General features: G+C 61.3%; 1 protein-coding gene across 1 annotated transcript in view; it reads left to right on the forward strand.

Moving 5' to 3' along the window:
• Positions 1-299: 299 nt before the first annotated feature.
• MMEL1 (membrane metalloendopeptidase like 1) overlaps positions 300-27,829 on the forward strand; it is a 36,510-nt gene continuing 8,980 nt past the window's right edge. The window contains exons 1-11 of the mRNA XM_073805460.1: positions 300-392; positions 1,729-1,888; positions 15,590-15,667; positions 16,376-16,435; positions 17,428-17,589; positions 17,766-17,846; positions 20,374-20,469; positions 21,140-21,258; positions 21,821-21,886; positions 23,296-23,430; positions 23,513-23,602. Coding sequence (XP_073661561.1) covers positions 300-392; positions 1,729-1,888; positions 15,590-15,667; positions 16,376-16,435; positions 17,428-17,589; positions 17,766-17,846; positions 20,374-20,469; positions 21,140-21,258; positions 21,821-21,886; positions 23,296-23,430; positions 23,513-23,602 — 1,140 coding nt within the window. The remainder of the gene's footprint in view (positions 393-1,728; positions 1,889-15,589; positions 15,668-16,375; positions 16,436-17,427; positions 17,590-17,765; positions 17,847-20,373; positions 20,470-21,139; positions 21,259-21,820; positions 21,887-23,295; positions 23,431-23,512; positions 23,603-27,829) is intronic.

A 27,829-nucleotide genomic window follows, 5' to 3' on the forward strand; every position in this document is an offset into this window, starting at 1 on the left:
CGACCCTGCCTTCCGAGACCTGCCTGTGGGTAGCGGCCTTTCTGAGAGACCCGCAGGTGAGCCGGGCCAGCTTTCCTGGGCGGTGCGGCGGGGGGAACACTCTCCAAGCACCGGCCCATTTCCCAGGCCGTGGGGCAGGCAGCCCAGCACCCCAGAAGTCAGCAGGACAGAGTGAAGTGGATTAACTGAGTGATGAGCGGACTCTAGTTCTGATCAGAGAAAGAAGACGCTAGTGACCCCAGAGCCACAAGTGCCAGGCGAGGCTCGGACCCGGGCATTCATTCATTCGACAGTCGTCGATGGGTACCTCCAAGGTCGTGAGCACCCGTCTAGGTCCTGGGGACCAGGCAGAAGCAGCCCCCTGCCCCGGCACTGACGTTCCCAAGGGGGCGGTGGGCAACAGAAGTAGAAATAAGGGCCGTAGAGGCTGAGCCGTAGGCGAGGTGGTGAAGCAGGCCAGGTCTGGGGGCAGGTGGGCCCGGAGAAGGTCTAGCTGAGGTGACCTTGAGCATGGACTTCCGGGGGCGAGGGGCTCAGGTGGGGGTCCGGGGTGGGGAGTGCAGAGAGAGGTGATGGGGGCTGAGGGAGCTCCTGAGATCAGAGCGGGCCTGGCTTCTCCTCTCTGCTTGGGTCATGTGACAGGTGATGTCACAGGTTGAGAGACCCAACCCCCCCACCCCCCAGCAGGTGAGAACAGCTAACCCAGCCCTGGGCGATCTCCGGGCTGCGCGGGCGCGTGGGACAGGGTCTGTCCTCTGTCCTGGGGCGGGGCTGGGCTCCCACCGACCCCAACCCCGACGTCAGGAGCGTGAGCTTGTGTGAGGACTGAAGCTGGGCAGGGCAGCCAGCTCTCCCCCGGGGCCCGGGCGCACTCCTGGGTCAGGGCTCTGTGTACCAGCAAGAGCGGCGAGCACACACGGACGCCCAGGAGCACGCGCAGCCCTTGGTCCGCTGCCCCCACCTGACCGGAGCGCACACAGCAGCAGCACACCCTCTCCCGCACACAGCAGCAGCCCTGGGTGTCTTCCACCGCTGCTCACCGCCCGGCTGTCACCGCCTGGCTGGCTGGAGAAGGCGTCCCTTCTGTAGTGACGGGGTGGGGAGACGGCGGGAACTGCGCGCCAGCCAGGTGACTCCTGGAGCTGCCCTGCCGGGGCCCGTCGTGGCCTGCGTGGTCACCGCTGCGTAGGTTCCAGTCATTCTCGCCTCCCCCTTGCCCCTTGGGCTCCAGGCAGGAACAGTGGGCAGGGAGCCCAGTGGCCCAAGCCACCTCCCAGAGCGTGTCCCTGATGCTCCCAGGCCCACAGCTTCTCGGCACAAGAACCCCAGGCAGGCTCCGCTGCAGAAGCCCCTTGACAAGCCTGGGAGCTGGGCCTCTGGGTCCCGCGCGCCCACCACAAGCTGTGAGCGGAGCCGCCCCGGACCAGCCCCGGCCAGAGAACAAGCTTGGAGGGGACTCCCTCCAGAAGGGACGGCCACCAGGGCCAGCAGGCCAGTCCTGCCCCACCCCCGGCACTCAGACGCTGGCCCGGGGAGAGAGAGAGGAAAGCCCTCAGGCACAGGCCGGCCGTGGCCTTGGGATGGAGAGAGGGGCTGAGCATCCGCCAGCCTCAGGCAGGGCCTCGGGAGCTCCACGCCCGTCCTGCGGGCCCTGGCGCCCCAGGCTGGGTGGACGCCGCCCCAGGCCTCGGTCCTGGAGCTTCTCAGCTGTGCGCTTTCCCCGTCTAGAGACTTGCAAGGAGGAAGCCCGAGAGCCCGGTGGGGATGGTGGAGATCGCAGGCTGCGCAGGGCAGAAGCGCCGAGGCTTCCTGGAGGGAGGGCTGCTACTGCTGCTGCTGGTGACGGGTGCCCTGGCCGCCCTGGGCCTCCTCTACGCCGACAGAAGAGGTGAGTGAGGGCGCCCCTCCCCTCGGGCCCGCCACCGACACCCTGCTCACCGCCTCTTCCCCACGCGGCCTCGGCAACGTCTGCGTGCCCGCCCACCTGGATAAGCCAGCCATTGAGCGGGCAGGTGGGGTCTGCTGGGGCACCAGGGGCTGCCGGGCTGTGCTGCAGCCTGGAGAGAAGGGGCACTGACCTGCGGGGGCCGGGGCCCTTCCAGAAGGCTCCGCCCAGGCGCTGGCTGGCACAAGGCTGGTTCTGCTGGCTCTGGGCTGGCGGGGCCCTGCGGGACTCCCGAGATGCGGCAGAGCGGTTCCCCACGCCACATCTGCGCGGCCCCCTCCCCTCCCCTGCCGCACAGGGCGCTGCAGTTCCCGGCCTGCCCAGCAGCAGGAGCCCGCGCTCCCGCGCTGGGGACCCGCGGCACAGCATCCCTCCAGCCAGCGGGGCTCGCCTGCCGCCTCCCGGGCAGCCATCCTGCAGAGAACCTGCTGGGGTCCTCCTCGCGGCCTCCTGAAGGCCTGGGTCCCCGGGGCCTCGAGGCTTCCCAGGCCCTGCTTTTTGCACAGTGATGGGTGGGGGCCAGGCCGGGGTCCTAGGGAGATGGGAATGCCAGGGCCACCCTGCAGGAACACCCCCACTCACAGTCCCTCCCCAAGGCCAACGTGGAGGAGCCTGGACTGTTCCCCCCTTGCGTCGGGAAGCACTGCGGGGGCGGGGGGAGGTGCTCGCCTGCCTGCACCTGGGCGCCAGGTGGCCTGGGTCATATCCCAGAGGCACCTTACTCCCAGCAGGCACAGCCTCGGGCACAGCTGGGAGATGCAGTTGGTTCCTCCTGCAGGCGGGTGGGTGGACGGGTGGGCTCAGGACTCAGGAGGATCTGCAGGAGAAGCCCTCCCCACGGCCCCAACAGTAGGGCAGCACAGGCGTTGTTACTAGAATATTCCCTCGCTGGCCAGAGCCACCTGCGCTGCGGTGGGACCATCCATCCGTCACTGGGCAAGGCTGTTTCTGAGAACCAGGCGCGGGTGCTGCCTACAGATGTGGTGGGCGGCCCCTGCCCAGGGCTGCTCCCACCTGACCAGGTGCCTGGCCGGACCCTGCCAGCCGCTGCCGTCTCTGGCCCCTCGGGGTCTCCTGGCAGGGTCGATGGACACTGCATCTCCATGGTCACGGGATGTGGGGAGGGACCGCTCACTGCTCGGAGAGCCCTGGAGAGCCCAGACCCCAGGGAACCTCTGTTCGGGACTACTGGGCTGCAAACACCTGGTTGAGAGGCTCCCAGGGGACAGGGCTGACCCCCCACCCCCACTCCACCCCACCCCACCCCAGTCCTCATCTAGGTGGTACCAGCCTGACAGCAGGGACCCTCCCTGCCCAGCCTGCCTCCTCCTCATGGTCCCCGAAATACAAGTGGGGTCTCTGCCAGGGCCCCTCAGGCAGGACTCTGTGCCCCTACCCCCCCGAAATGACCCAAGCCGATCTCAGCCTCAGGTCCTGATGGAGCCCGTGGAAGAGTTTAAATGCTGCATTATTATTTATTTCTAAAGACTTTCTCATCCACTATGGTTTTGTGGGGTTTTTCCATTGATTTATGAGTTATTTAGAAATCTCTCTTTTTAAAATTTCCAGATGCTTGGAGACTTTTTCTTAGTTCCCTTTTCAAATTGGTTTCTAATTTAATTGCATATTGTCGGCAGCCCTGGTTTATGTGATGTTGGTTCTTTGGTCTTTGCTGAGGCCTGCTTTAGGGTTAACACACGGTCAGCTTTATAAATAATCCACGTGTGCACGTGCAGTGAAAGTGGAGACACGGACAGAGGCTTAGATGCCTCCATTAGGTCAATCAGATCGTCTGTATGTTTGTTTTTTTCCATTTTCTTGACCTTTCAATTATTGAAAGATGTGTGTGGCTAAAACCTTGGCCTAGAGAACTATCAGTCTTCTTTGTAGTGATGCCAAGTATTAATTTGTGTATTTCAAGGTTAAACTACGGGAATTTCCTGGCTGTCCAGTGGTTAGGACTCCGTGCTCTCACTGCCGAGGACGCCGCCAAAAAAAAAAAAAAAGCCACATTATTATGTGGATGCAAATTTAGAATCAGTGTATCTTCACTCCGTATGATTACGTAGCGCCCCTTTCTATCGTAACTGTGCCTTTTGCCTTAATATGTTTTGTTTTGACTTCTATTTTGTCTGATATGAACTAGCATTTGTTCTCTATTTTTTCCATCCTTTTTCTTTGAGACTTTGTCTCTTTAGCTTTAGGTGTGTCTTTTGGAACCGTGTGCAGCTGGATTTTGTCCCCATCTTGTACCTGGAGGATTTAGTCTATGTGCATTCACACAGAAATGTACGATTTTTTTCTGTTGTGTTCTTCTGTGTTTCTGATGCCTCTTCTTTCTCTTTCCTTACCTTCTTTTGGACTGATCTGTTATTTTTCACTCTGTTTTCCTGCAACTATCTTGAAAGTTTTATATTTCTAATCCTTTTAATGGTTACCTTAGTTTTTTGTTTTAATATTTATTTCAAAAGTTATAGATAAACCTTTTTCAGAAAATTGAGTGTTTTTTGAATAAAACTTTGAGTGGGAAATACAATCCTATACCCACAATCCTGCCTCCTGGAATTCTGCTTCTCAGAAAGAGCCATATTCATTGTCTAGTGCAGAGGTCTGCAAACTATGGCCTGTGGGCCAAATCTGGCCCACTGCCTGTTTTTGTAAATAAAGCTTTATTGGAACACAGCTGTGCCTACTCACTTATGTATTGTCCGTGGATGTTTTCAGGCTACAAGCGCTAAGTTGAATAGGTGAGACAGAGTCTGTATATGGCTCACAAAGGCTAAAACATATATTGTCTGGCCTTTTACGGAAAAATATTGCCAACCCCTGGACTGGAGAGTCTAAGCCTCATCTTTGGACCCTTCTCTCTTTATCGTCAGTGTTAGATCACAGGGAGGCATCGTAAGGTTGTGGTTAACACCCAGGCTCCTGAATCTGACAGCCTGGGTGGGCTGCCAGCCCCCCGGATCCCAGCTGTGTGACCTTGGAAGGTTTTCTTCACACCTCTGTGCCTCAGTTTCCTTATCTGTAAAATGGAACACAACATAGAGGCTTACTGGAGGGTTCAATGATTTAATACATCAATAACACTTAGAAAAATGTCTGTCATGCCATTTATGATCAGATTTAATAATAAAATATTAGATTTGTCATTGATTCCCTATCCATATTGTTATTGGCATCCCGAATGGGCGGCAGATTTAGTTCCTTAAGCCACCCAGGCTTCCACTGTCCTGGTATAGGTACATCATTGCTTTTGGATAAATCCATATGCGTCATTACAATAGTTCTCCTGAGCATTTTTCACAGCTGAGCCATGAAGAATAGTTGGATTACATTTACTTTCCTTGTTATTATTTTGTTTTCTTATCATTAATAGCTATCTTGTTTAAGGAGTTTCATTTCTCTCTCTCTCTCTCTCTCTCTCTCTCAGACTCTATATACATATCTGTGGGATGGTTTGATATTATCCCACAGTATTTGGGTGCCCTGTTCAGATTTTGTTCATTCTTTTACTCTTTGTGATACAGTTTGAAGAGTTTGACCCTAATTAGTCTTCAGTTCCACTGGTTCTTTCCTCAGCTGTATCCAGTGTGCTGGTCAGCCGGTCAAAGGAATTCTTCATCTCTAATAACATGCTTTTTCTTTCTGATATTTCCATTTCCCTCTTTTTTATAGTTTCCATCTCTTGTTGAAATGTCTTGTCTGTTCATACATGTTATCCACCTTTTCCATTGGATGGAAACGTATTACCATATTAACCATAGTTATCGTGCAGTCCTTCTCTGATAATGCCAGTATCTGAGCTATCTCCGAGTCCAGTTCTATTGATTACTTTATCTCATGGCAATGGATTGTTTTTCCTTGCCTGTGTGTGTGTGTGTGTGTGTGTGTGTGTGTGTGTGTGTGTGAGATACATTTTTACTGAAGGCTAAACACCCAGCGAAAGAGCAGAGGCTGAGGTAAACAGCATTTGCACCAGAGCCAAGCACAGTTGTTCTGTCTGTTAGTGTGAGAGATGGAATCCATCCAGTCAGGAGTCAGCTGATTCAGGGTTTTGCTTTCACTTTTGTCACCCTCGGTGCCCCACACACTTCACCTTTCTCTGGCTGTGAGCAATGATTACCTGTTCTTAGAGAAATAGGTCTGGGGGGGCCGGAGGTTCCCCATTGTTCCTGCTCCAGCCTCAGCTCTCAGCAGTCCCTGGATGTGTGCAGCACAGAGGGTTCCCCATGCCTCTGCCCCTCCACAGATGGTGGGCTGCCCTTGCTTTTTAGTGCTTGCCTCATGCTGGGGTGGGGGATCTCTGGTGTCCTGGCCCCGTCTCCGTCTCGGAGTGGGGGCGTCTCAGTACCCCTGCCCCGATCCCCATGTCCATCAAACTTTGCCTCATGCCTGAGTCCCCTGCCCCTCTCCTAGTGGCAGCAGACCTCAGCTTGATGTCAGTCTAGGATCCTGGGCCCACAGGGGTGTCCTGTGCCGCTCCCATGAGCAGAGGATTTTTATCTCTGACTCTCCTCTGGGCCAGTAGGTTTTCACCTGGTCCATGGGAGTGAGAGGTTTACTGCGCTCCCCTCAGTGGTTTAAAGCTCTTGCTTCCCACAAGAGGAGGGTCCCACAAGAGGAGGGTCCCACAGGAGGAGGGTCCCACAGGAGGAGGGTCCCACAAGAGGAGGGTCGTACAAGAGGAGGGTCCCACAGGACGAGGGTCCCACAGGAGGAGGGTCCCACAAGAGGAGACGCCTCATGCTGGCACCCCAGCAGAAGCAGATAACCTCCTGCATGCCTGTGCCACTGAGGGGGACTCTCTGGTCTTCTGAGACCTGCCCCAGTTCTTCTCATTGACACCTGGTAAGGATCCATGGAAATAACTGGTGAATGAGTGCAAAATCCCCCTGTGTTGGGGCTTCCCTGGTGGCGCAGTGGTTGAGAGTCCGCCTGCCGGTGCAGGGGACACGGGTTCGTGCCCCGGTCTGGGAGGATCCCACATACCGCGGAGCGGCTGGGCCTGTGAGCCATGGCCGCTGAGCCTGCACGTCCGGAGCCTGTGCTCCGCAACGGGAGAGGCCACAACAGTGAGAGGCCCGCGTACCGCAAAAAAAAAAAAAAAAAAAATCCCCCTGTGTTGAGGCTCCAGCTGTTCCACACTGACAGGCTAACTCACACTTGGCCTTCAAGAATTCATTAAAAGGTTAGCTGATTCTTCTTACCCACTTGTGTGGTGACTGCCTCTTAGTCCTAGGTCCTGTCAGAGTTCTCAGTTCTGCTTGGTGGGACGTGTCACTCTGTTTTCCTGGTCACCCTTTTACCTCAGGTCCTAGATGAGCTCCAGAAAAGCTGTGATTTCTGTAGACTGTCTGGATTTTTCCTGTTGTTAGAAAGGGAATGATACTCTAGTTGGCTTTTGATGTTGTAAGTGGAGAGCAGAAGTAATATACCTTAAATTTTATATGCGTATTTAACTTAAGGTATTCAGCTAGTCAATATCTTCATATTTCTTCCAAACAATACAAGGATTTAGAACAGTTTAACTCGTCCTCCACCCTGATCACATGTTATTGTGGGTAAGTCCGTGGTTTCTATCTTATTTTTTATTTACTGCACATAGGCAACATTCTCTAATATACTCAATTTAATTTCGATTTTCCCAAGTCCTTATCAGTTTCTTTTTTTTTTTTTTTTTTTTTTAATTTACTTTTGGTTGCGTTGGGTCTTTGTTGTTGGGTCTTCGTTGCTGTGTGCGGGCTTTCTCTAGCTGCGGCGAGCGGGGACTTCTCTTCGTTGTGGTGCGTGGACTTCTCATCGCAGTGGCTTCTCTTGTTTCAGAGCTCGGGCTCTAGACGCACAGGCTTCAGTAGTTGTGGCACATGGGCTCAGTAGTTGTGGCTCATGGACTCTAGAGCACAGGCTGAGTAGTTGTGGCGCATGTGCTTAGTTTTTCCACAGCATGTGGGATCTTCCCGGACAAGGGGTCAAACCCATGTCCCCTGCATTGGCAGGAGGATTCTTAACCACTGCGCCACCAGGGAAGTCCCTTATCAGTTTCTTGGCGCATCATTCTTCCTACTTCTCAGGTAGCCCTTATGAAATCATTTACCTTCTTTCTGAAGTACATGCTTTTGGAGACTCCTACACAAAGTGTGTCCTGGACCAGTGGCGTTGGCCTCACCTGAGAGCTTGTTAGAAATTCAGAAACTCGGGGCCCATCTCAGGCCTACTGGATTAGGATCTGCATTTAATCCCCAGGTAACTCAACTGCACTAAAGTTTGGGAAACACTGATTAGGACACAGCATTTGTTGATCTTGCTTGATAATCAGAGTAACCTGGGGCAATTGTTAAAAATCCAGACCTTGGACCCTGTCTCCATCTGCTTGGGCCACTGTAACAAAATACCATAAGTCAGGGTGACTTAAGCAACAGAAATCTATTTTCCTCTAGTTCTGGAGCCCAGAAGTCCAACATCAGGGTATCAGCCAGTTCAGTTCCTGGTGAGGACTCTCTTCTTGACTTACAGACAGCCACCTTCTCACTGTGTCCTCATGTGGTGGACAGAGCAAGTTCTGGTGTCTCTTCCTCTTCTTATAAGACACCAGCCCTACTGGATCAGGGCCCCACCCTTATGACCTTATTTAACCTTCTTCACCTCCTCACAGGTGCCAATGCCAAATGCAATCACATTAGGGGTTAGGACTTCAACATAGGAGTGGTGGGTGGTGGGGAGAAGATACAAAAGTTGAGTCCATAACAGGACTCAGCCTAGGCAGAACCAGGAAATCTTACAGGGTAAGACCCCCGATTCTGTACTGTAACCAGCATGTGAGGCCTTTCTTGTGATCAGGCAGACTTGGGGAGCACAGCTTCAAAATACTCTTTCAACTGTAAACCTTCATTTTTGTTTACTTGAAAATGACTTTATTTGGTAGTCATCCTTCAGTGATAGTTTAACTGGTTACACAAATCTGGGCTTAGTTACGTTCTCAATATCTTAAAGATTTAGTTTCACTGTCTCTGACTTCCGTTGCTGCTGTTCAGAAATCTGGTTCAGTCTAATTGGCCTTCTTGCCAGATGAACTTTTCCCCTCTGAGCTGTCTTCTCCCTGACTGTGCATTTTTACCGTGAGGTGTCTAACTATGAAGCTCTTTTTATTTATTCTGCTTTACATCTGTTGTGATTCTTGAATCCGAGCACTAATGACATTTATTAATTTTGGAAACTTGTAGCCACTGTCTTTTTAATATTGTGTCTCCCACATTATCTTTATTTTCTCCTAAAATTATGATTACATATGCACTTAATTTTTCTCACTCTATCTTCCATATCTTTTAGAGAAAAGTTTCCATCTCTTTGATTTTGCCCCACATTCTGGGTAAATTCTTTAGAACTACATTCAAATTCACTAAATCTCTCTTCAGCTCTGTTGTATCTGCCACTTAACCCATCCATTTTGGATTTTTTCTAAAAAAAAAATTATTTTCAACAATTTCATGTTTTTTATTTCTAGAGTTTCCAAGTGATTCTTTTACAAATTGATTTTTTCAATTTTTTCTTTGCCCTCATTTTTAATTTTTATTTCTTTCAATGATTCAAACATACGTGAGTTATTTCTGCATCAGCTAGCCACTGCTGCCTAACAAATCACCCCAATACTCAGGGGCTTAAAACAACACTTATTTATCATGACACACATCCATCAGTAGGCTGCAGGGCTCAGCTGATGTAGGTCAGCCTCAGCTGGGGCAGCTGTTCCATGAATTTCATCCTCCTACAAGGACTAGCAAGCATGTCACTCTCCAAACAGAAGCTCATGGGGACAAGTGGAAACACACTTAGGGCCTAGGCTCAGAGCTGGAGTACATTATTACCAAAGCCATAGGGGCAAACCCACAGTGAAGAGAGGGAGGAAATATTCTCTGCCCCTTCAGGGGAAGCAACTACAATAGCATGTGCAAAGGCACAGATACAGACATTGAGGTTTGGGGCCTGTGATGCCAGCTTCCACATGTTATGGGTCAGATAATCCCCAAATATGAATCCTTGGGGTTCTAGTCCTGCTGTTTGCTGTTTCTCACTCATAGAATCTGGTCTTTTCATAAACCTCAGTCCATGTTCAAATTGGCTTTTGTTGGCCTTTGTTACTTGGGCTAAGTTTCCCTCCAGACAATATGTGTGTTTGTTTCCATCAGGCACCTGGGAATGCTACCAGCCTAAATTTAATTTCTCAGCTTGTGGTTTCCTTGACCACAGGGTCATGTAAGCTCACACCCCACACCTGCATGACAACCAGCCTGTGATGATACATTCTCCAGGAAGGATGGTTATTTTCCACCCAATAAAGTTCTTTGTATCCCTCTTTTGTTAGGTAGGGAGAGACAGAGACAGAGGAACAGGAGAGAGACAGAAAGAGGAAACAAATTATTCACTTCAAGGCCAACCTTTAGGAGAACAGATCTTTCAAAGGAAATGTCAGGTTGTTGGTTTTTTTTAATGTAGAGTGTCTATGTGAAAATAATTGGCATATTACAGAAGTTATTCAAGTAAATATAAAAAAGAACAAGAGTAGACACATGTCAACTGGGCACAAGGAAGTCTACTCCCTTCTGGAATCGTGAAGGGGGGAAATATCCCTGTTTGGGTTCTGTTTGCTGTGTGTCCTGTTGATCCTATTTTAGCATTAGAGGAAGACTTCATTTCTATTCAGCTTTTGTGTCAAAGGCATTGCTGTTTGCCTCTTCTCTTGCTCAGAAGGCTAGTGACTGGCCGTGGGTGCATCACCCCACATGCCTGTCAGTTTTCTCATCAGAAAAATGGAGGTGGTGACCCTCACAAATGAGGTGGTGTAAGTTAAAGGCAAAGTACACAAACATGGTGATCTCATCTCATTCAATTTTGGAAATGTTTTCTCAAGAGCCCACTGCATCCTCTTGAGCTGTAGCATCAGATGAACTTACCCCAGGAACTTCCCCCAACCAGAAGGTTATGGCAGCCCACGCTGGAAATGCAGTGGAGGAAATGGGAGGGGGACATAAACATGGAGAAGGCATGAACTTACCTCCCCAGTGTTGGGTGTTTGTTCTGGTTTCGTCTGACTAGACTGGAAGCAGATCAATCAGATGCACTGTTTGGGTTCCCACAATGCTTCATTCACCCTGTTTACCCTGCGCTCCCCTTTCTGGTCCTGGTCATTATTCCTTCCCACCAACCTGAACTCCCAACTGGTTACCTGCTCTTTCTATGGGAAGACTTTCTTTAGTTATTTGTTGTAGTGAGTGTTGTGTAATGGAGACAAATTCTATCAGATTTTGCCTGAAATGTCTTTATTTCACTTTCACTTTTTACTATATTTTTGCTGGATATAGAATTCTAAGTTGGTAGTTAGTTTGTTTTCTTCAAGCATCCATTCAAGAGTTTGTTCCATCGTCTTCTGACCACCACTGTTTGTGATGAGAAGCCAGCTGTCACTCTTCTTGCACCTCCCATGAATTAATGTCTTTTTTCTCCTCTGACTGTTTTTATGAATATCTCATTCTCTATAGTTCTTGGCAGCTTGACTTGATGCTGCTGCGTGCGTGGTTTTCTTTGTATTCATCCTGCTTGGGATATACTGCCCTTCTTGGATCTATAGGCTTATGTCTTTCATCAATTTTGAAAAATTATTAGCCATTATCTCTTCAAAGATTGCTGACTCATACCATTCTCCTGTGGGGCTCTAGCTACATGGATGCTAAGCTATTTAATATGGTTCCACAGATCTCAGATCCTCTGCTCATGTTGTTTCAAAGTAATTTTTCTAAATTTCTTTTTCTTTTTCTTTTTTTTGGCCATGCCACACGGCATGTGGGATCTTAGTTCCCTGACCAGGGATTAAACCCAGGCCCCTTGCATTGGAAGAAGCATGGAGTCTTAACCACTGGACCACAAGGGAAGTCCAACTTTTCTAAATTTTATAACAGCTTTAGATTTACAGAATTATTGCAAAGAGAGTACACAATTCCCATATACTTCATACCACATCTTATATCACATAAGTGTGATACATCTGTCACAAGTAATGAACCAATGTTTATATATTACTATTAACCCAGTCCATGCTTTATTCATATTTCCTCAGTTTTCCCCTCATGTCCTTTTCTGTCCCAGGACCCCACATGACTTAGTTAGCAAATCTCCTTGGACTCTTGGCTGTGATGGTTTCTCAGCCTTCCCTTGATTTTTATGATCTTGACAGTCTTTAGGAGGACTGGCCAGGTATTTTGTAGAATGTCTCTCATTTGTCTGATGTTCAGACTGGGGTGATGTTTTGGGGAGGAAGCCTACAGACCAAGGGGACATAATTTCAGTGACTTACCACATTGATGTCAACCTTGATCACATGGCTTGAGGTAGTGTTTGTCAGCTTTTTCCATTGTATAGGTACCTTTGTCCCCTCTCTTTCCACACTGTCCTCTTTGGAAGGAAGGCAGCACATGCAGCCCAAACTTAAGGGGTGGGGAGTTACACTACACATCCTTAGAAATGGAGTATCTGTGTAATCTATTTGGAATTCTTCTGTTTGGAAGACTTGTCTATTCCACCACCACCCCCATTTTTTATTTATTCAACAATTTAGAAAACAACTTGTCAGCACTTCAATGAAGCCTCACTTGTCGAGTTTTTCTTTCATGGATCATGCTATTTGTGTCGTATTTTAAAAGTCGTCACCAAACCCAAAGTCATGTAGGTTTTCTCCTGTCTTCTTCAAGAAGTTTTACAGCTGTGCATATTATATTTATGTCTGTGGTTTATTTTTAGTTAATTTTTGTGTAAGGCATAAGGCCTGTGTCTAATTTTTTTGGTTTTTTTTGTATCTGAATGTCCAATTTTCCTTTTGGAGCATTTATTGAATGGCTATACTTTCTCCATCGAATTGCCTTTGCTCCTCTGTCAAAGGTTAGTTGACTGTATTTGTGTGGGTCCATTTCTGGGCTCTCTTTTCTGTTGCATTGATCTATTTGTCTCTTCTTTTGCCAATACTATGCCATCTTGATTACTTGTAGCCTTATCGTAAGTCTTGAAATCAAGTCATGTGTCTCTCCAACTTCATTCTTCTTCATTGTTGTTGTCTGTTCTAGCTACTTGAGCCTTTCCATACAAACTTCAGAATCAGTTGGTCAATAAATACAAAATAGCTTGCTGGGATTTTGATTGGAATTATTTTGAATCTGTAGATCAAGTTAAGAAGAATCAACATCTTAATAATGCTGTCTTCCAGTCCGTGAACACGGAATATTTTTCCATTTCTTTACATATTTGATTTTTTTCATCAGTGTTTTATAGTTTTCCACATATAGGTCCTGTACATATTTTGTTAGATTTATACTTAACTTTTTCATTTTTTAGGTGCTATTGTAAGTGGTATTGCTTTGAAATTTTCAAATTCCAGTTGTTCATTGCTAATATATAAGAAAGCAATTTGTATATTAATCTTGTATCCTGCCACCTACTATCGTCTCTTATTAGTTCCAGGAGTTTTTTGTTGTTGTTGTTGTTTTGTTTTGTTTTGTTTTGCTTGATTCTTTGGGATTTTCTACATAGATGACCATGTCATCTGCAAATAGAGTTTTATTACGTCCTTTCCAGTCTGTGTTACCTATATTTCCTTTTCTTGTCATATTGAACCAGCAGGACCTCTCATGTGATGTTGGATAGGAGAGATGAGAGAGGACAGTGCTGCCTGTCCCCAGGCTTAGGGGAAATCACCCAGTCTCTCACTGTTAACTACCATGTCAGCTCTGGGTGTTTTTTAGATGTTTTTCTCCGTTCGGTTTTTTCATCTTTTCCTTTGTGCTTCAGGTTGGATCATTGACACTGACCTATATATGCTGACACTAATACTTTCTTTTGCAGTATTCAGTGTGTTTTTAAACCCAAAAAATGAATTGCTCACTCTTTCTATTACATTTCCATTTAGTCCTTTTTTAGAATTCCCATTTATCTGGTAAAATTCACCATCTATCTACATATTTTTCCGTCTTTTGTACAAGACCCTTTATCTTAATTATCATGGTGAGTTTAAAGACTTTGTCTGCTAACTCTGACACCTGGTCACCAACGAATCCACTTTGAACTGTTTGGGGGTTTTCTTCTTGGTCATGGGTCACATTTGCCTGTTTCCTCATGAAGGAGGATTTCTCCCAGCTTTCCTGCCCTGGCCCTGCCTTCACCTGCATCACCGCCATGCATTATGGGAGGCCCCAGAGCAGGAACCAGAGCCTTGTGTGACAGGGGCTCCTTGGAACCCGGATCCCTCCCTCCAGCCCACGGGCAGGAGCAAAGGGCTTGTTAAAAATCCCCCCACTCCATACCCCTCCTGGAGGAGCCCTGCCCCTCCTCCTGCTCCGGTTGCAGGTGAAATAGCCACAGTCTGCTTAGACTTTCTGCATCCTAATCAGAAGCAAAGACCCCTTCTCCCCCACCATCTCTTTGGCCAGAGCTCAGATGCCTAGTCCACTCTTCCACCGAGGGTGTGGCCCTTGTCCAGAGGCTCTGGGTTGCTGAGACTGGCAGATGCCCGTGGGGCAGACAAACGTAGCACCCACTGAGCACTGCATTTCTGTTTCTGATCCATGGGACCGTCCACGGTTTGCCTCAATCTATGCATCACTTTTCTCCTTTTCCACTGGACTGGGGGCCCCTTAAGGGCAGTGCCCGTGTGGGACTCAGGTCTGAATCTCCAGAGCCCAGCACCAGGGCTGGTTGATAATATTAGCAAATGTTGGATTCATGGACGAACAAATGGATGGGTGGAAAGAACAGCCACTAACAGGTGGAGGAGAAACACCTCTCCCCACACCCCCACCCCCCAGATCACACATCTCATAAACACTCCCTCCAATGGCCAGGCCCCCAGGGGACACCCAGCACATTCAGGGCCTCCTACACCCTCTGCGGTCTCAGGGGCCGGGCTGAACCGGGTCCCAGGCTTGCCCACAGCCCTGACCTGAATGAGGCCCTGTTCCCTCCTGCCCACCTCTCCGTGGGTCTCCCTGGTGGGGAAGGTGGCCATGCCTGGTGGGCTCTTTCCCTGGACCTGACCCCCTTCCCTGCACTCACGCCCCCTTCCTGCACCCCCTCCAGGCCGTGCCCGCCCCCCTACATAGTGGACAAATGAGGGAGGGCAGCTTTGCACTTTCAGCTGCCTGCACAGGTGGAGGGGCTGGAGCTGAGGCCAGTGGGCCAGGAAGATTCCCCCCAGAGGACATCCTTTCCCCCTTAAAGGGCTTATCGTCCCTGTCTTGGTAGACCCCAGGGGCTGCCCACCCCCGCCTGGGTGAGGCCCGTGGCCCCGCGGTAGAGGAGGATGTCAGAGAGCACTTCTTAGGGGAGAGGTCCTGCCTCAGGACCCCTCTGGGCCCAGCAGCTGCGGCCCCAGGGCCGGCGGGCCTCCCCCTCTGCTCAGATTTGAGTTCTGCTGGAGCCCCTGTGTCTTGGTGTGCCTGGTGACCAGCCCTCACTACAGCGGGAAGGGGCCACAGCCCTACACAAGGAATCCCCAGAGCCCCCAGGACCCCCTCCGCAGGAGAATGCCTGTGCTGCCCCAGGTCGGCCCCAAGGCACCCGGGAAGCGGTGGCAGCAGGAGAGCTGAGTTCTGTGTTTCTCCCCAGGGAAGCAGCTGCCACTCTTTACTAGCCGGCTTTGCTTCTCAAAGGAAGAGAAGACCATTGTAAAGCGAACACCCCGAGGTAGTCCCATCTTCCCTCCCAGCATGACCCGAGCAGGGGGGTGCTAGGAAATGGCACCACGCATGGGCAGGCTGGGTTCCACTGCAGGCCCGGGGTGTGCGGCAGGACGGGGGCCCTGCCCAGGGCACCAGGGTCCCGTGGGAAGAAAGGGCAGTGGCAGGGATGCAGCCGTGAGCACCTGCTGATGCAGAATGCTCCCTGGGCGCCTGGGAACCGGCAGTTTCAGGGAGCGGCTCCTGAGGTTCTGCAGCTGCCCATTGATACAACCAGCAGGTGAGGGGGTGGGGGGTTGGGAGGGAGTAAGGGCGTGCAGGGACGGGGCAGCACAGGCAGGCTGTCTGGAGGAGGTGACGCCTGATGGGTGAGGCTGGCTGGGCCGACAGGCAGGAGGGCAGAATGGCCAGCTTCAGCCCTCAGCTGTGGGGATCACAGGTCACTGCAGGGTCACTGCAGGGGTCACTGCAGGGGTCAAGCCAGAATGAGCTTACCCTCACTTAAGGCCCCAGGACTGGGCCACCCAGGGAGGATGCAGGCTGCCCTCCAGATGCCCTCAGGGCCCAGGCTGGACCGCCCATGGGGGTGGGGGTGGCCGAGGTTTAACCCTGCCGGCCCCATCCCTTCCCACCCCACCTGTGCCCCGCCCACCCCTGCCAGCCCCACCGGCACCGACCATCCTCGCCAAGTGCTCACACTACTCCTTGCCGGCAGACGTCCAAAAGCCCAGGGACGCAAGCGAAACCTGCACCACCCCTGGCTGCGTGATGGCAGGTAAGCCCCCCTTCCCTCCGAGCCTCCCACAGCCCTGCCAGGGGGCTCGGGGGCCCCCCGTGATGCTGGCACAGGCGCTGCTTGAGGCCACAGGGAGCCACCGCACTCCCGAGACGCGGCATTGGCTGGTGGGCAGACCCTGGATGTGCCTGGGGGCAGGGACTCTACTGCGGGTGTCTCACCTGCCCTGCCCCCCAGGAAGCTGCTCCCTGCCTGCAGAGGCCCCCGTGACCACAGTGAAGCTGGCACAGGGACCCCAGGCGCTCTTTTTTGCACTTACAGAAGGCAGGTCACACAAACACACACACTCTCTCAAGTTGTCTCCCAGGAATTTGTCTTAAAACTGGGCGCCACGTGCCATTATTTCCAGATAAAACACAGTGAAAATGGTGTGAAGAAACACTAGTGTAAAAACTCAGAAATGGATTGGGGTAGTGCATGGACTCCTGTGGGGCTGCCCCCTGTGAGGTCCCAGCCAAGTGGAACAGAAGGCGAGGGAGGGTCCTGGCTTGGGGTCCAGCCTGGCCACCTCTGCTGAAAGCATCCTGCCGGGAACATGGGGGCCCCACTGTCCGTGCCACATGGGGTTCTGGGAGCAAACCCATCTGCTCCAACAGAAAACAAACCCCTATGGTGGGCGAGAGCCACCCTCCCCCACGGACGCACGGACCGGTGAGGGGGCTCCAGGGCAGGGCCAGTGCTGAGCGCTCGCGGTGAGCCGGGCGGGCTTGGCCAACACCTGGCCATCTGTGTGACCCAGGCGTCCCGGATTCGCAGATGCGTGAGCGGAGGATCGGAGAGGTCACGGGGTCCGAGCTCACGTGGCTGATAAGTGGGGTCCTTAGAACTGGAGGCCCTGCTGCTGACCTCCCTGAGGTCCCGGGCTGACTAACGCTTCTGAGGGCACAGGGCCGTGACTGAATCCCCGACAGCCAACCGGGCTGTCCACACCGGATCTCCCCTCTTCCTCTGCACCCCCTGGGGACGAGCAGCCGCCAGGATCCTCCAGAACATGGACCCGTCCAAGAAGCCCTGTGACGACTTCTACCAGTACGCGTGCGGGGGCTGGCTGCAGCGCCATGTGATCCCCGAGACCAGCTCGCGATACAGCGTCTTCGACATCCTCCAGGATGAGCTGGAGATCATTCTCAAAGGTGAGCGTGGCCTCCACCCAAGGAGTGGGGACGGCCCATCGGGTCAGTGGGCCCAGGGGAGGGGGAGTCCCCTGGGATAAGGGCCTCCACTGGGTGCGGCAGGGACACGGGCACCTTTGACCTGGCCTCCCCAGCAGCCTCCTCAGGCCTCTGTCCGGTTTCTCCTCTGCCCACAGGGGTGCTGGAGAATTCTACCACCAAGGATCGGCCAGCTGTACAGAAGGCCAAGATGCTGTACCGCTCCTGCATGAACGAGAGTGAGTGGCCGATGGAGCTGCCCCGCCAGGACCCTGTTCCAGGACCCCATAGCCCTGAGACAGAGCACAGTGGAGTGGGCGCCTCTCCAAAGTCGTGCCGGTGGGAGCTGTGTGCTCCCCCTGGCTGGCCACCGGGCCCAGGTGCCCTACGGGGTCCAGGCTGACTGTCAGCTGCCCGGACCGGCTCACACCCTGACCCCACCAGCCACACTGTGCCCAGGGAAATGCACACGCACACGCGTGTGCGTGTGCACGTGCCTGTGTGTGGTTTGAAGGAAACATTATTCAGGACACTTGGTAAAGATAGTAAGAGGCAGACTCTTCAGGGCCATCTCAGTAGGTGCAGGCATCAGCGCGGTGGGGTCTAGCAAGAGGGGAAGGAGATTGGGCTCCACTCCAAATACAGCGACGGCAGGCAGGTGAGGGTTTATAGCCGAGGGGCAGGAGGGGTCAGTGAATGGAAGATTTTACTAACAGGAAACATGGGGGGAGGGGGGCGTGTCTGGCAAAACTAACCTAATGGGATTCTTGCCAAAGGCAGGCCAGGCAGTCAGACATCACCTGGGGGACAGTGAGGGGCGAGGACTGCGGTCAGCTACCGAGAGGGATCAGATATTCAAGGGGCGGGGGGGCTTCTCGTTAAAACGACCACGCAGAGTTCTTGCTAAAACTGGATTTTACCAGGAGGTGCAGTGATGGGCCCAGCAGAAGGTGCAGGAGCCTGACTGAAGGCAGGATCGAGAGAAAATCTTACTCTGTGTGTCTGTGCGTCTGTGTGTGTGTGTGTCTGTGTGTGTGTGTGTGTTTTGTGTGTATATGTGTGTACACGTATATGTGTATTGTGTGTGTGTGTAGATGCAAATGCATGTCTATTGTGTGTGTATATGCACATGTGTGTAGGAACATGTGTGTATGTGTATGTGTTTATGTGTGTGTGTGTGTGTGTGTACACGTATATGTGTATTACGTCTGTGTGGGGGGGGTATATATATATGTCTGTATGCCTGTATGTGTGTGTATGTCTGTGTGTGTGTGCATGTGTGTATATATGTGTATATGTCTGTGTGTAGGCATGTGTGTCTGTGTGTATATGTGTGTATGTCCATGTGTCTGTGTGTATTTATGTGTTTTGTGTGTGTTGTGTGTACATATATGTGTGTATATGGGCATTCTACCTATGGTGTGTATGTGTGTATGTGGGTATACGTGTCTATGTGTGTGTGAGTTTGTGTGTATGTGTGTATGTCTGAGTGTGTGTTTGTGTGTATGTGTGTGTTGTGCGGCAGGGGTGGGGGGAGTTTCCCAGTGCTTTGGTTCCTGTTAAGAGGTTCACACACTTGGGGCCCCTCCGGCCCGTCTTCCCTTAGGCGCCTGCCTGGGGGCCTGCAAACCCGGCCTGTGGTTCCGGCTGCTCTGGGGGCCGCTTCCCCTCCCCGGCACCAGGGTCTGCGGCTGGCTGTTTCCCCAGGGGTCTCCTGCAGGGCGGGGTTTGTTTCTGGTGTGCCTAGGGCCCCCAGCATTATCGGGGTGTCTCCATGGTGTCCTGGGCTGGCGCGCTCCTCTCCTCCCCATGGAAACAGGAGGTCACGGGATCCAGTCTGGCCAGCACCTGCCAGGTGAAGTTCCCACCTGTACAGAGTTTCTGGCCTGAGAGACCAAATGTACGAAAGGGCCAGGGCCAGACCGTGTATAAAAACACAACTCCGACCCCCGGTCTGCAGCCAGGCGGCCAGGCCGTCACCACAGGAACCAGCGCAGGAAGCCAAACAGTAACTCCTGTAACGATCTGCCCGACACGGCCGACCTGACCCGGCCCTGGCAGCTCCCTAGGTTTTGTCCCTGCTCCCAACTCAGGACCCAAGAGAGCAAGCCCAGTGTGCCCCCACCAGCCACGTGGGACACCCTGCTTCTCGCTCCCCCAGGCCCCGGCCCCCATCAGGGCGCCCTTGGAGCCGCCCCCTCCCCCTGGACCGCCCCCCTCCCAGCCCGCCCCTCCAGGTCGAGCGACCAGCCGGCGAGGCCCTCCCCGCCCCAAGCCTCCACCCCGTCAGCAGCGGGCCAGCTCTATTCCCACCCTCGCGGGTTCTTGTGCCAAGTTCTCCCAAGCTTCCTGGGCGCCCCCACGCTGGGAAGCTGTGCTCCGTGCTCTGTCCGCAGCTCAGTCCGCCCGATGCTGGAGCTGGAGGGCACACGGGCTTCCCAGCCGCCGGCGTGGACCCCCACCCCTGCCTGTTCCCGGCCTTCCAGAGTGCCGCCTGGGCTGCTCTGAGCTTCGGGGCCTCCCTTCCACAGCCTTGTCCTGGTGGCGCCTGTGCTTCCATCGACCCCAGGCCCCTTTCCCGCCTGCGTCCCGTCCCTGCTCTTTCCAGGCCCCTGCGTGTCCTGTGCTGCAGAGTCTGCACCGGGAGGGTCAGGCTCCGCGCTGGGCGTCAGCATCCCCGCGGGTCCACGTGCCGGCGGGTGTCACGCCCGCCCCCCCACCTCCCCGCCAGGGCATCGGGTGAGCGACCGCTCCCTCCCCTCTCAGGTGAGATAGAAGAGCGAGACTCGCAGCCCCTGCTGGACATCCTGAAGGCGGTAGGAGGCTGGCCAGTGGCCACGGACAAGTGGAGCGAGAGTGTAGGTAAGGCAGGGCCTGGTGGCGGCCTCGCATGGGCGGGGGCCCTGGGCCTGGTGGCGGCCTCGCATGGGCGGGGGCCCTGGGCCTGGTGGCGGCCTCGCATGGCCGGGGGCCCTGGGCCTGGCGGCGGCCTCGCATGGGCGGGGGCCCTGGGCCTGGCGGCGGCCTCGCATGGGCGGGGGCCCTGGGCCTGGCGGCGGCCTCGCATGGGCGGGGGCCCTGGGCCTGGTGGCGGCCTCGCATGGGCGGGGGCCCTGGGCCTGGTGGCGGCCTCACATGGGCGGGGGGCCCTGGGCCTGGCGGCGGCCTCGCATGGGCGGGGGCCCTGGGCCTGGTGGCGGCCTCGCATGGGCGGGGGGCCCTGGGCCTGGTGGCGGCCTCGCATGGGCGGGGGGCCCTGGGCCTTCCAGGCCCGAGCCGGAGAGTGTGCAGCAGCTGCTGGCGGGCTCGCAGCGGCTGGGCCCCTCCGCTCTGCAGAGGGGCATCCCTTCCAGAGCCCTAGGGAAGGGCCGGGGCCCCGGCTCTCAGCATGGGCTCTGCTCCCTGCTCTCGGGGGGTCGGGGGCGCACAGCACTGCTCTCCGGGCCCTGCTGATCCCCGTGGACTCTGGACGAGGGGCTGGGCTAGGACCCCAGGTCCTGACAGGTCTCCAGCACAGGGTGCCGGCCCCCAGGTGCCCGGTGGGAACTGGAGCAGCAGCTGGCCGTGATGAACGCGCAGTTCAACCGGCGGGTCCTCATCGACCTCTTCATCTGGAACGACGACCAGAACTCCAGCCAACACATCATCTATGTACGAGCCGCGCAGGGGGGCCGGGCAGGCCGGGTCCCCTGGGCCTGGCTGGGGGCTCCCGCAGGGCAGCGGGGAGACAGCTGTTACCACAGGGGGCGGGTGGCCCGCGAATGCTCCCAGGGCCCTGCTGTCATCCACACCTGCAGCTCAGGGGACCTGTGCCAATGGTCTGGGTTTCTGCTGGGCCAGAGGGGCGGCCCAGGTGCCGAGCTGGTCCTCGGGACGGTCCGTCCAGGCCTTTGGCAGCAGCACAGAAAGCCCGACCTCAAAGAGCCACCACTGGCCACAGATAGGCCACAGAGGACCCCGCGTGGAACACACACTCCGCTCTGGGAGGGGGGCTGTCCGAGGCCCTGTGGGTGGCCCGCACCCCCTGGCCACCCCTCAGCCCACCTGCAGTCCAGCCCCAGAGCAGGGGTCGGGGCCCAGTACCTGCACACGCTCCAGATGGAGCGCCCGTTCCCACCAGGCACAGCATGGTGGAGGGGAGAGGGCTGGGCCCACCTCGGCAAGGCTAGGGGTGTCCCGGCTCCATGCCCAGGGTCCCACGCTCTGTCTCCAGATAGACCAGCCAACCCTGGGCATGCCGTCCCGAGAGCACTACTTCAATGAGGGCAGCGACCAGAAGGTGAGTCAGGGGCAGCCGACGCTGGACCTGCCCGCCTGGCGCTTTCCCGCCGGCCCCTTCCACTCTGGGCGCCCTCCGCCCGTCACTCCAGGGCCCACCTGTGGCCCGGCTCCCTGTGTGTCACTCAACACCAGCCCCTCAGCTAGCCACCTGCGTGGCTCAAGCCCGGCACTGAGGGCTGGACATGCAGACGTGGACCCGTGCCTTTGTCACCATCGTAGGGGTGTCCCTGAACCCCCAGGGGCAGGCTCGGGGATCCACTCAGCCCTGCAGCCCCGAGGGGCACACCTGCCATCCCCATCTCGCCAGGGCAGGACTGCGGTCCACACCGCCGGCTCACTGCACGTGGCCTGTAGAGGTCTGAGTGCAAGCCACCCGGGCCCTGAGGCTGCTCCCGGAGCCACCCTCCTCCTGCACCCGGGAGAAGAGAGATGGGGAACCAGACAGCAGCAAGGCGCGCGGGACAGGGCCGGGGGGTGTGGAGGGGGGAGTCGGGGGGAAGGCCGGGGAGCAGACTGAAAGACAGGAGGTGACATGGCCCACGGCCTGGAAGCAGTGTGGGGGGCCTCGTGGAGGAGGTGGGCTGTGAGCTAGGCCGGGAGGGTCCAGCCAAGAGAAAAGGCAAGCGTGGCCAAAAGAAGGAGCCATGGAGTGGGCAGTGGGGCTGGGAGAACAGCCCAAGGAGCCCAGCTCAGAGCAGCAGGGACTGGGGCCCCTGGAAGGGCTCACGCCTGGCAGCCACGGATCAGACCCGGCAGCTGCTGGCCAAGACCAGCCTGGCGGCATCAGCCCAGCCTGATGCCAAGTACCTGGGAAGACGTGGCCTCTGTGGTCCCTGCCTGCAAATGAGGAACCCCCCCGCCGCCCAGACAGGCCCCAAGAAGGTGGGTCCAGGAGGGACGCACAGCCTCAGGACCCAGCTCCTGACACCCAGCCTAGGCGAGCCTGGCTAGGGCAGCCCACCCGAACCCTGGCGCCCGACGGCTCTGGGCCTTTACTAGGACCTACTGTGTGCCCCGCACTTTATATGCAGCCGTGCAGTCCGCTGGAATAGGTCTGCGGTCCCGTGCGAGCTGCTCGGGCACGGGGTCACACACAGAAGGGAGGCAGCAGGGAGCCCGGCACTAAGGGTCTGGCTGTGGGTCGGCGAGCAGCCCATCCAGCAGGTGTGGGGAGCAGGCGCCGTCCACCCACGGGGCTCACAGCCTCCCACCCGCCGGCTTGCCAGCAGCATGAGTCCCAGCGCCGAGGGCCCCTGGTCTGGGAGGCGTGGGCCGTCTGGAACCCCCAAGCCATTGAGCATCCCGAGGGCTGCTTTGTGGCATATGCACACCCCACCCCCACAGAGAGCTCCGTGGGGGCCAAGGTGCCCGAGGCTGCCAGACGGTGTCCTGCACCCTTTGGCTCAGGTACGGGAAGCCTACCTGCAGTTCATGACGTCGGTGGCCACGATGCTTCGGGCGGACATGAACCTCCCCCAGAACAGCGACCTGGTGCGGGAGGACATGGCCCAGGTGCTGGAGCTGGAGACGCAGCTGGCCAACGTGAGGCCGCGGACCGGGGGCGGACGGGGTTGGGGGGATCAGGCCAGCCGCCCCGCCCCTGTGACCACCCGCCCCGCTGCAGGCCACGGCCCCCCAGGAGGAGCGGCACGACGTCACCGCCCTGTACCACAGGATGGACCTGGAACAGCTCCAGAACGAGTTCGGTCTGAAGGTGAGCCCCAGCCGTACCCGCCCCGCCGCTCTCCCCTAAGCCTCAAGTACGCCCACACCAAGCAGGGCCCACGGGACCGGTCACCCAAACAGGGACACGTCCACACAAGGACGGCAGGTGTCAGCTGGCTGCCTGGGGACGCGGGGCCACCCGCCTGTGAGGTGCTGGCTGCGGCGTCCCAGGTCTTCCGAGCGGGAGAGCGGCCTGCGAGGGGCTGCTGACTCGGCCGCCCGCGTCGGGCTGGCCCCCCACCCGGGGCTTCCTGTCCCCAGGCCCGGCTCGGGGCCCCAGCGCAGCTCTGCCCTGACAGAGGGCCCCACGGGGGGGGGGGGGGGGGGGGGGGGGGGGGGGGGGGGGGGGGGGGGGGGGGGGGGGGGGGGGGGGGGGGGGGGGGGGGGGGGGGGGGGGGGGGGGGGGGGGGGGGGGGGGGGGGGGGGGGGGGGGGGGGTGGGGGGGGGGGGGGGGGGGGGGGGGGGGGGGGGGGGGGGGGGGGGGGGGGGGGGGGGGGGGGGGGGGGGGGGGGGGTGGGGGGGGGGGGGGGGGGGGGGGGGGGGGGGGGGGGGGGGGGGGGGGGGGGGGGGGGGGGGGGGGGGGGGGGGGGGGGGGGGGGGGGGGGGGGGGGGGGGGGGGGGGGGGGGGGGGGGGCGGGGGGGGGTGGGGGGGGGGGGGGGGGGGGGGGGTGGGGGGGGGGGGGGGGGGGGGGGGGGGGGGGGGGGGGGGGGGGGGGGGGGGGGGGGGGGGGGGGGGGGGGGGGGGGGGGGGGGGGGGGGGGGGGGGGGGGGGGGGGGGGGGGGGGGGGGGGGGGGGGGGGGGGGGGGGGGGGGGGGGGGGGGGGGGGGGGTGGGGGGGGGGGGGGGGGGGGGGGGGGGGGGGGGGGGGGGGGGGGGGGGGGGGGGGGGGGGGGGGGGGGGGGTGGGGGGGGGGGGGGGGGGGGGGGGGGGGGGGGGGGGGTGGGGGGGGGGGGGGGGGGGGGGGGGGGGGGGGGGGGTGGGGGGGGGGGGGGGGGGGGGGGGGGGGGGGGGGGGGGGGGGGGGGGGGGGGTGGGGGGGGGGGGGGGGGGGGGGGGGGGGGGGGGGGGGGGGGGGGGGGGGGGGGGGGGTGGGGGGGGGGGGGGGGGGGGGGGGGGGGGGGGGGTGGGGGGGGGGGGGGGGGGGGGGGGGGGGGGGGGGGGGGGGGGGGGGTGGGGGGGGGGGGGGGGGGGGGGGGGGGGGGGGGGGGGGGGGGGGGGGGGGGGGGGGGGGGGGGTGGGGGGGGGGGGGGGGGGGGGGGGGGGGGGGGGGGGGGGGGGGGGGGGGGGGGGGGGGGGGGGGGGGGGGGGGGGGGGGGGGGGGGGGGGGGGGGGGGGGGGGGGGGGGGGGGGGGGGGGGGGGGGGGGGGGGGGGGGGGGGGGGGGGGGGGGTGGGGGGGGGGGGGGGGGGGGGGGGGGGGGGGGGGGGGGGGGGGGGGGGGGGGGGGGGGGGGGGGGGGGGGGGGGGGGGGGGGGGGGGGGGGGGGGGGGGGGGGGTGGGGGGGGGGGGGGGGGGGGGGGGGGGGGGGGGGGGGGGGGGGGGGGGGGGGGGGGGTGGGGGGGGGGGGGGGGGGGGGGGGGGGGGGGGGGGGGGGGGGGGGGGGGGGGGGGGGGGGGGGGGGGGGGGGGGGGGGGGGGTGGGGGGGGGGGGGGGGGGGGGGGGGGGGGGGGGGGGGGGGGGGGGGGGGGGGGGGGGGGGGGGGGGGGGGGGGGGGGGGGGGGGGGGGGGGGGGGGGGGGGGGGGGGGGGGGGGGGGGGGGGGGGGGGGGGGGGGGGGGGGGGGGGTGGGGGGGGGGGGGGGGGGGGGGGGGGGGGGGGGGGGGGGGGGGGGGGGGGGGGGGGGGGGGGGGGGGGGGGTGGGGGGGGGGGGGGGGGGGGGGGGGGGGGGGGGGGGGGGGGGGGGGGGGGGGGGGGGGGGGGGGTGGGGGGGGGGGGGGGGGGGGGGGGGGGGGGGTGGGGGGGGGGGGGGGGGGGGGGGGGGGGGGGGGGGGGGGGGGGGGGGGGGGGGGGGGGGGGGGGGGGGGGGGGGGGGGGGGGGGGGGGGGGGGGGGGGTGGGGGGGGGGGGGGGGGGTGGGGGGGGGGGGGGGGGGGGGGGGGGGGGGGGGGGGGGGGGGGGGGGGGGGGGGGGGGGGGTGGGGGGGGGGGGGGGGGGGGGGGGGGGGGGGGGGTGGGGGGGGGGGGGGGGGGGGGGGGGGGGGTGGGGGGGGGGGGGGGGGGGGGGGGGGGGTGGGGGGGGGGGGGGGGGGGGGGGGGGGGGGGGGGGGGGGGGGGGGGGGGGGGGGGGGGGGGGGGGGGGGGGGTGGGGGGGGGGGGGGGGGGGGGGGGGGGGGGGGGGGGGGGGGGGGGGGGGGGGGGGGGGGGGTGGGGGGGGGGGGGGGGGGGGGGGGGGGGGGGGGGTGGGGGGGGGGGGGGGGGGGGGGGGGGGGGGTGGGGGGGGGGGGGGGGGGTGGGGGGGGGGGGGGGGGGGGGGGGGGGGGGGGGGGGTGGGGGGGGGGGGGGGGGGGGGGGGGGGGGGGGGGGGGGGGGGGGGGGGGGGGGGGGGGGGGGGGGGGGGGGGGGGGGGGGGGGGGGGGGGGGGGGGGGGGGGGGGGGGTGGGGGGGTGGGTGGGGGGGGGGGGGGGGGGGGGGGGGGGGGGTGGGGGGGGGGGGGGGGGGGGGGGGGGGGGGGGGGGGGGGGGGGGGGGGGGGGGGGGGGGTGGGGGGGGGGGGGGGGGGGGGGGGGGGGTGGGGGGGGGGGGGGGGGGGGGGGGGGGGGGGGGGGGGGGTGGGGGGGGGGGGGGGGGGGGTGGGGGGGGGGGGGGGGGGGGGGGGGGGGGGTGGGGGGGGGGGGGGGGGGGGGGGGGTGGGGGGGGGGGGGGGGGGGGTGGGGGGGGGGGGGGGGGGGGGGGGGGGGGGGTGGGGGGGGGGGGGGGGGGGGGGGGGGGGGGGGGGGGGGGGGGGGGGGGGGGGGGGGGGGGGGGGGGGGGGGGGGGGGGGGGGGGGGGGTGGGGGGGGGGGGGGGGGGGGGGGGGGGGGGGGGGGGGGGGGGGGGGGGGGGGGGGGGGGTGGGGGGGGGGGGGGGGGGGGGGGGGGGGGGGGGGGGGGGGGGGGGGGGGGGGGGGGGGGGGGGGGGGGGGTGGGGGGGGGGGGGGGGGGGGGGGGGGGGGGGGGGGGGGGGGGGGGGGGGTGGGGGGGGGGGGGGGGGGGGGGGGGGGGGGGGGGGGGGTGGGGGGGGGGGGGGGGGGGGGGGGGGGGGGGGGGGGGGGGGGGGGGGGGGGGGGGGGGGGGTGGGGGGGGGGGGGGGGGGGGGGGGGGTGGGGGGGGGGGGGGGGGGGGGGGGGGGGGGGGGGGGGGGGGTGGGGGGGGGGGGGGGGGGGGGGGGGGGGGGTGGGGGGGGGGGGGTGGGGGGGGGGGGGGGGGGGGGGGGGGGGGGGGGGGGGGGGGGGGGGGGGGGGGGGGGGGGGGGGGGGGGGGGGGGGGGGGGGGGTGGGGGGGGGGGGGGGGGGGGGGGGGGGGGGGGGGGGGGGGGGGGGGGGGGGGTGGGGGGGGGGGGGGGGGGGGGGGGGGGGGGGGGGGGGGGGGGGGGTGGGGGGGGGGGGGGGGGGGGGGGGGGGGGGGGGGGGGGGGGGGGGGGGGGGGGGGGGGGGGGGTGGGGGGGGGGGGGGGGGGGGGGGGGGGGGGGGGTGGGGGGGGGGGGGGGGGGGGGGGGGGGGGGGGGGGGGGGGGGGGGGGGGGGGGGGGGGGGGGGGGGGGGGGGGGGGGGGGGGGGGGGTGGGGGGGGGGGGGGGGGGGGGGGGGGGGGGGGGGGGGGGGGGGGGGGGGTGGGGGGGGGGGGGGGGGGGGGGGGGGGGGGGGGGGGGGGGGGGGGGGGGGGGGGGGGGGGGGGGGGGGGGGGGGTGGGGGGGGGGGGGGGGGGGGGGGGGGGGGGGGGGGGGGGGGGTGGGGGGGGGGGGGGGGGGGGGGGGGGGGGGGGGGGGGGGGGGGGGGGGGGTGGGGGGGGGGGGGGGGGGGGGGTGGGGGGGGGGGGGGGGGGGGGGGGGGGGGGGGGGGGGGGGGGGGGGGGGGGTGGGGGGGGGGGGGGGGGGGGGGGGGGGGGGGGGGGGGGGGGGGGGGGGGGGGGGGGGGGGGGGGGGGGGGGGGGGGGTGGGGGGGGGGGGGGGGGGGGGGGGGGGGGGGGGGGGGGGGGGGGGGGGGGGGGGGGGGGGTGGGGGGGGGGGGGGGGGGGGGGGGGGGGGGTGGG

This window comes from Tursiops truncatus, chromosome 1, assembly GCF_011762595.2.
Source record: "Tursiops truncatus isolate mTurTru1 chromosome 1, mTurTru1.mat.Y, whole genome shotgun sequence".
NCBI classification, from domain to species: Eukaryota; Metazoa; Chordata; class Mammalia; order Artiodactyla; family Delphinidae; genus Tursiops; species Tursiops truncatus.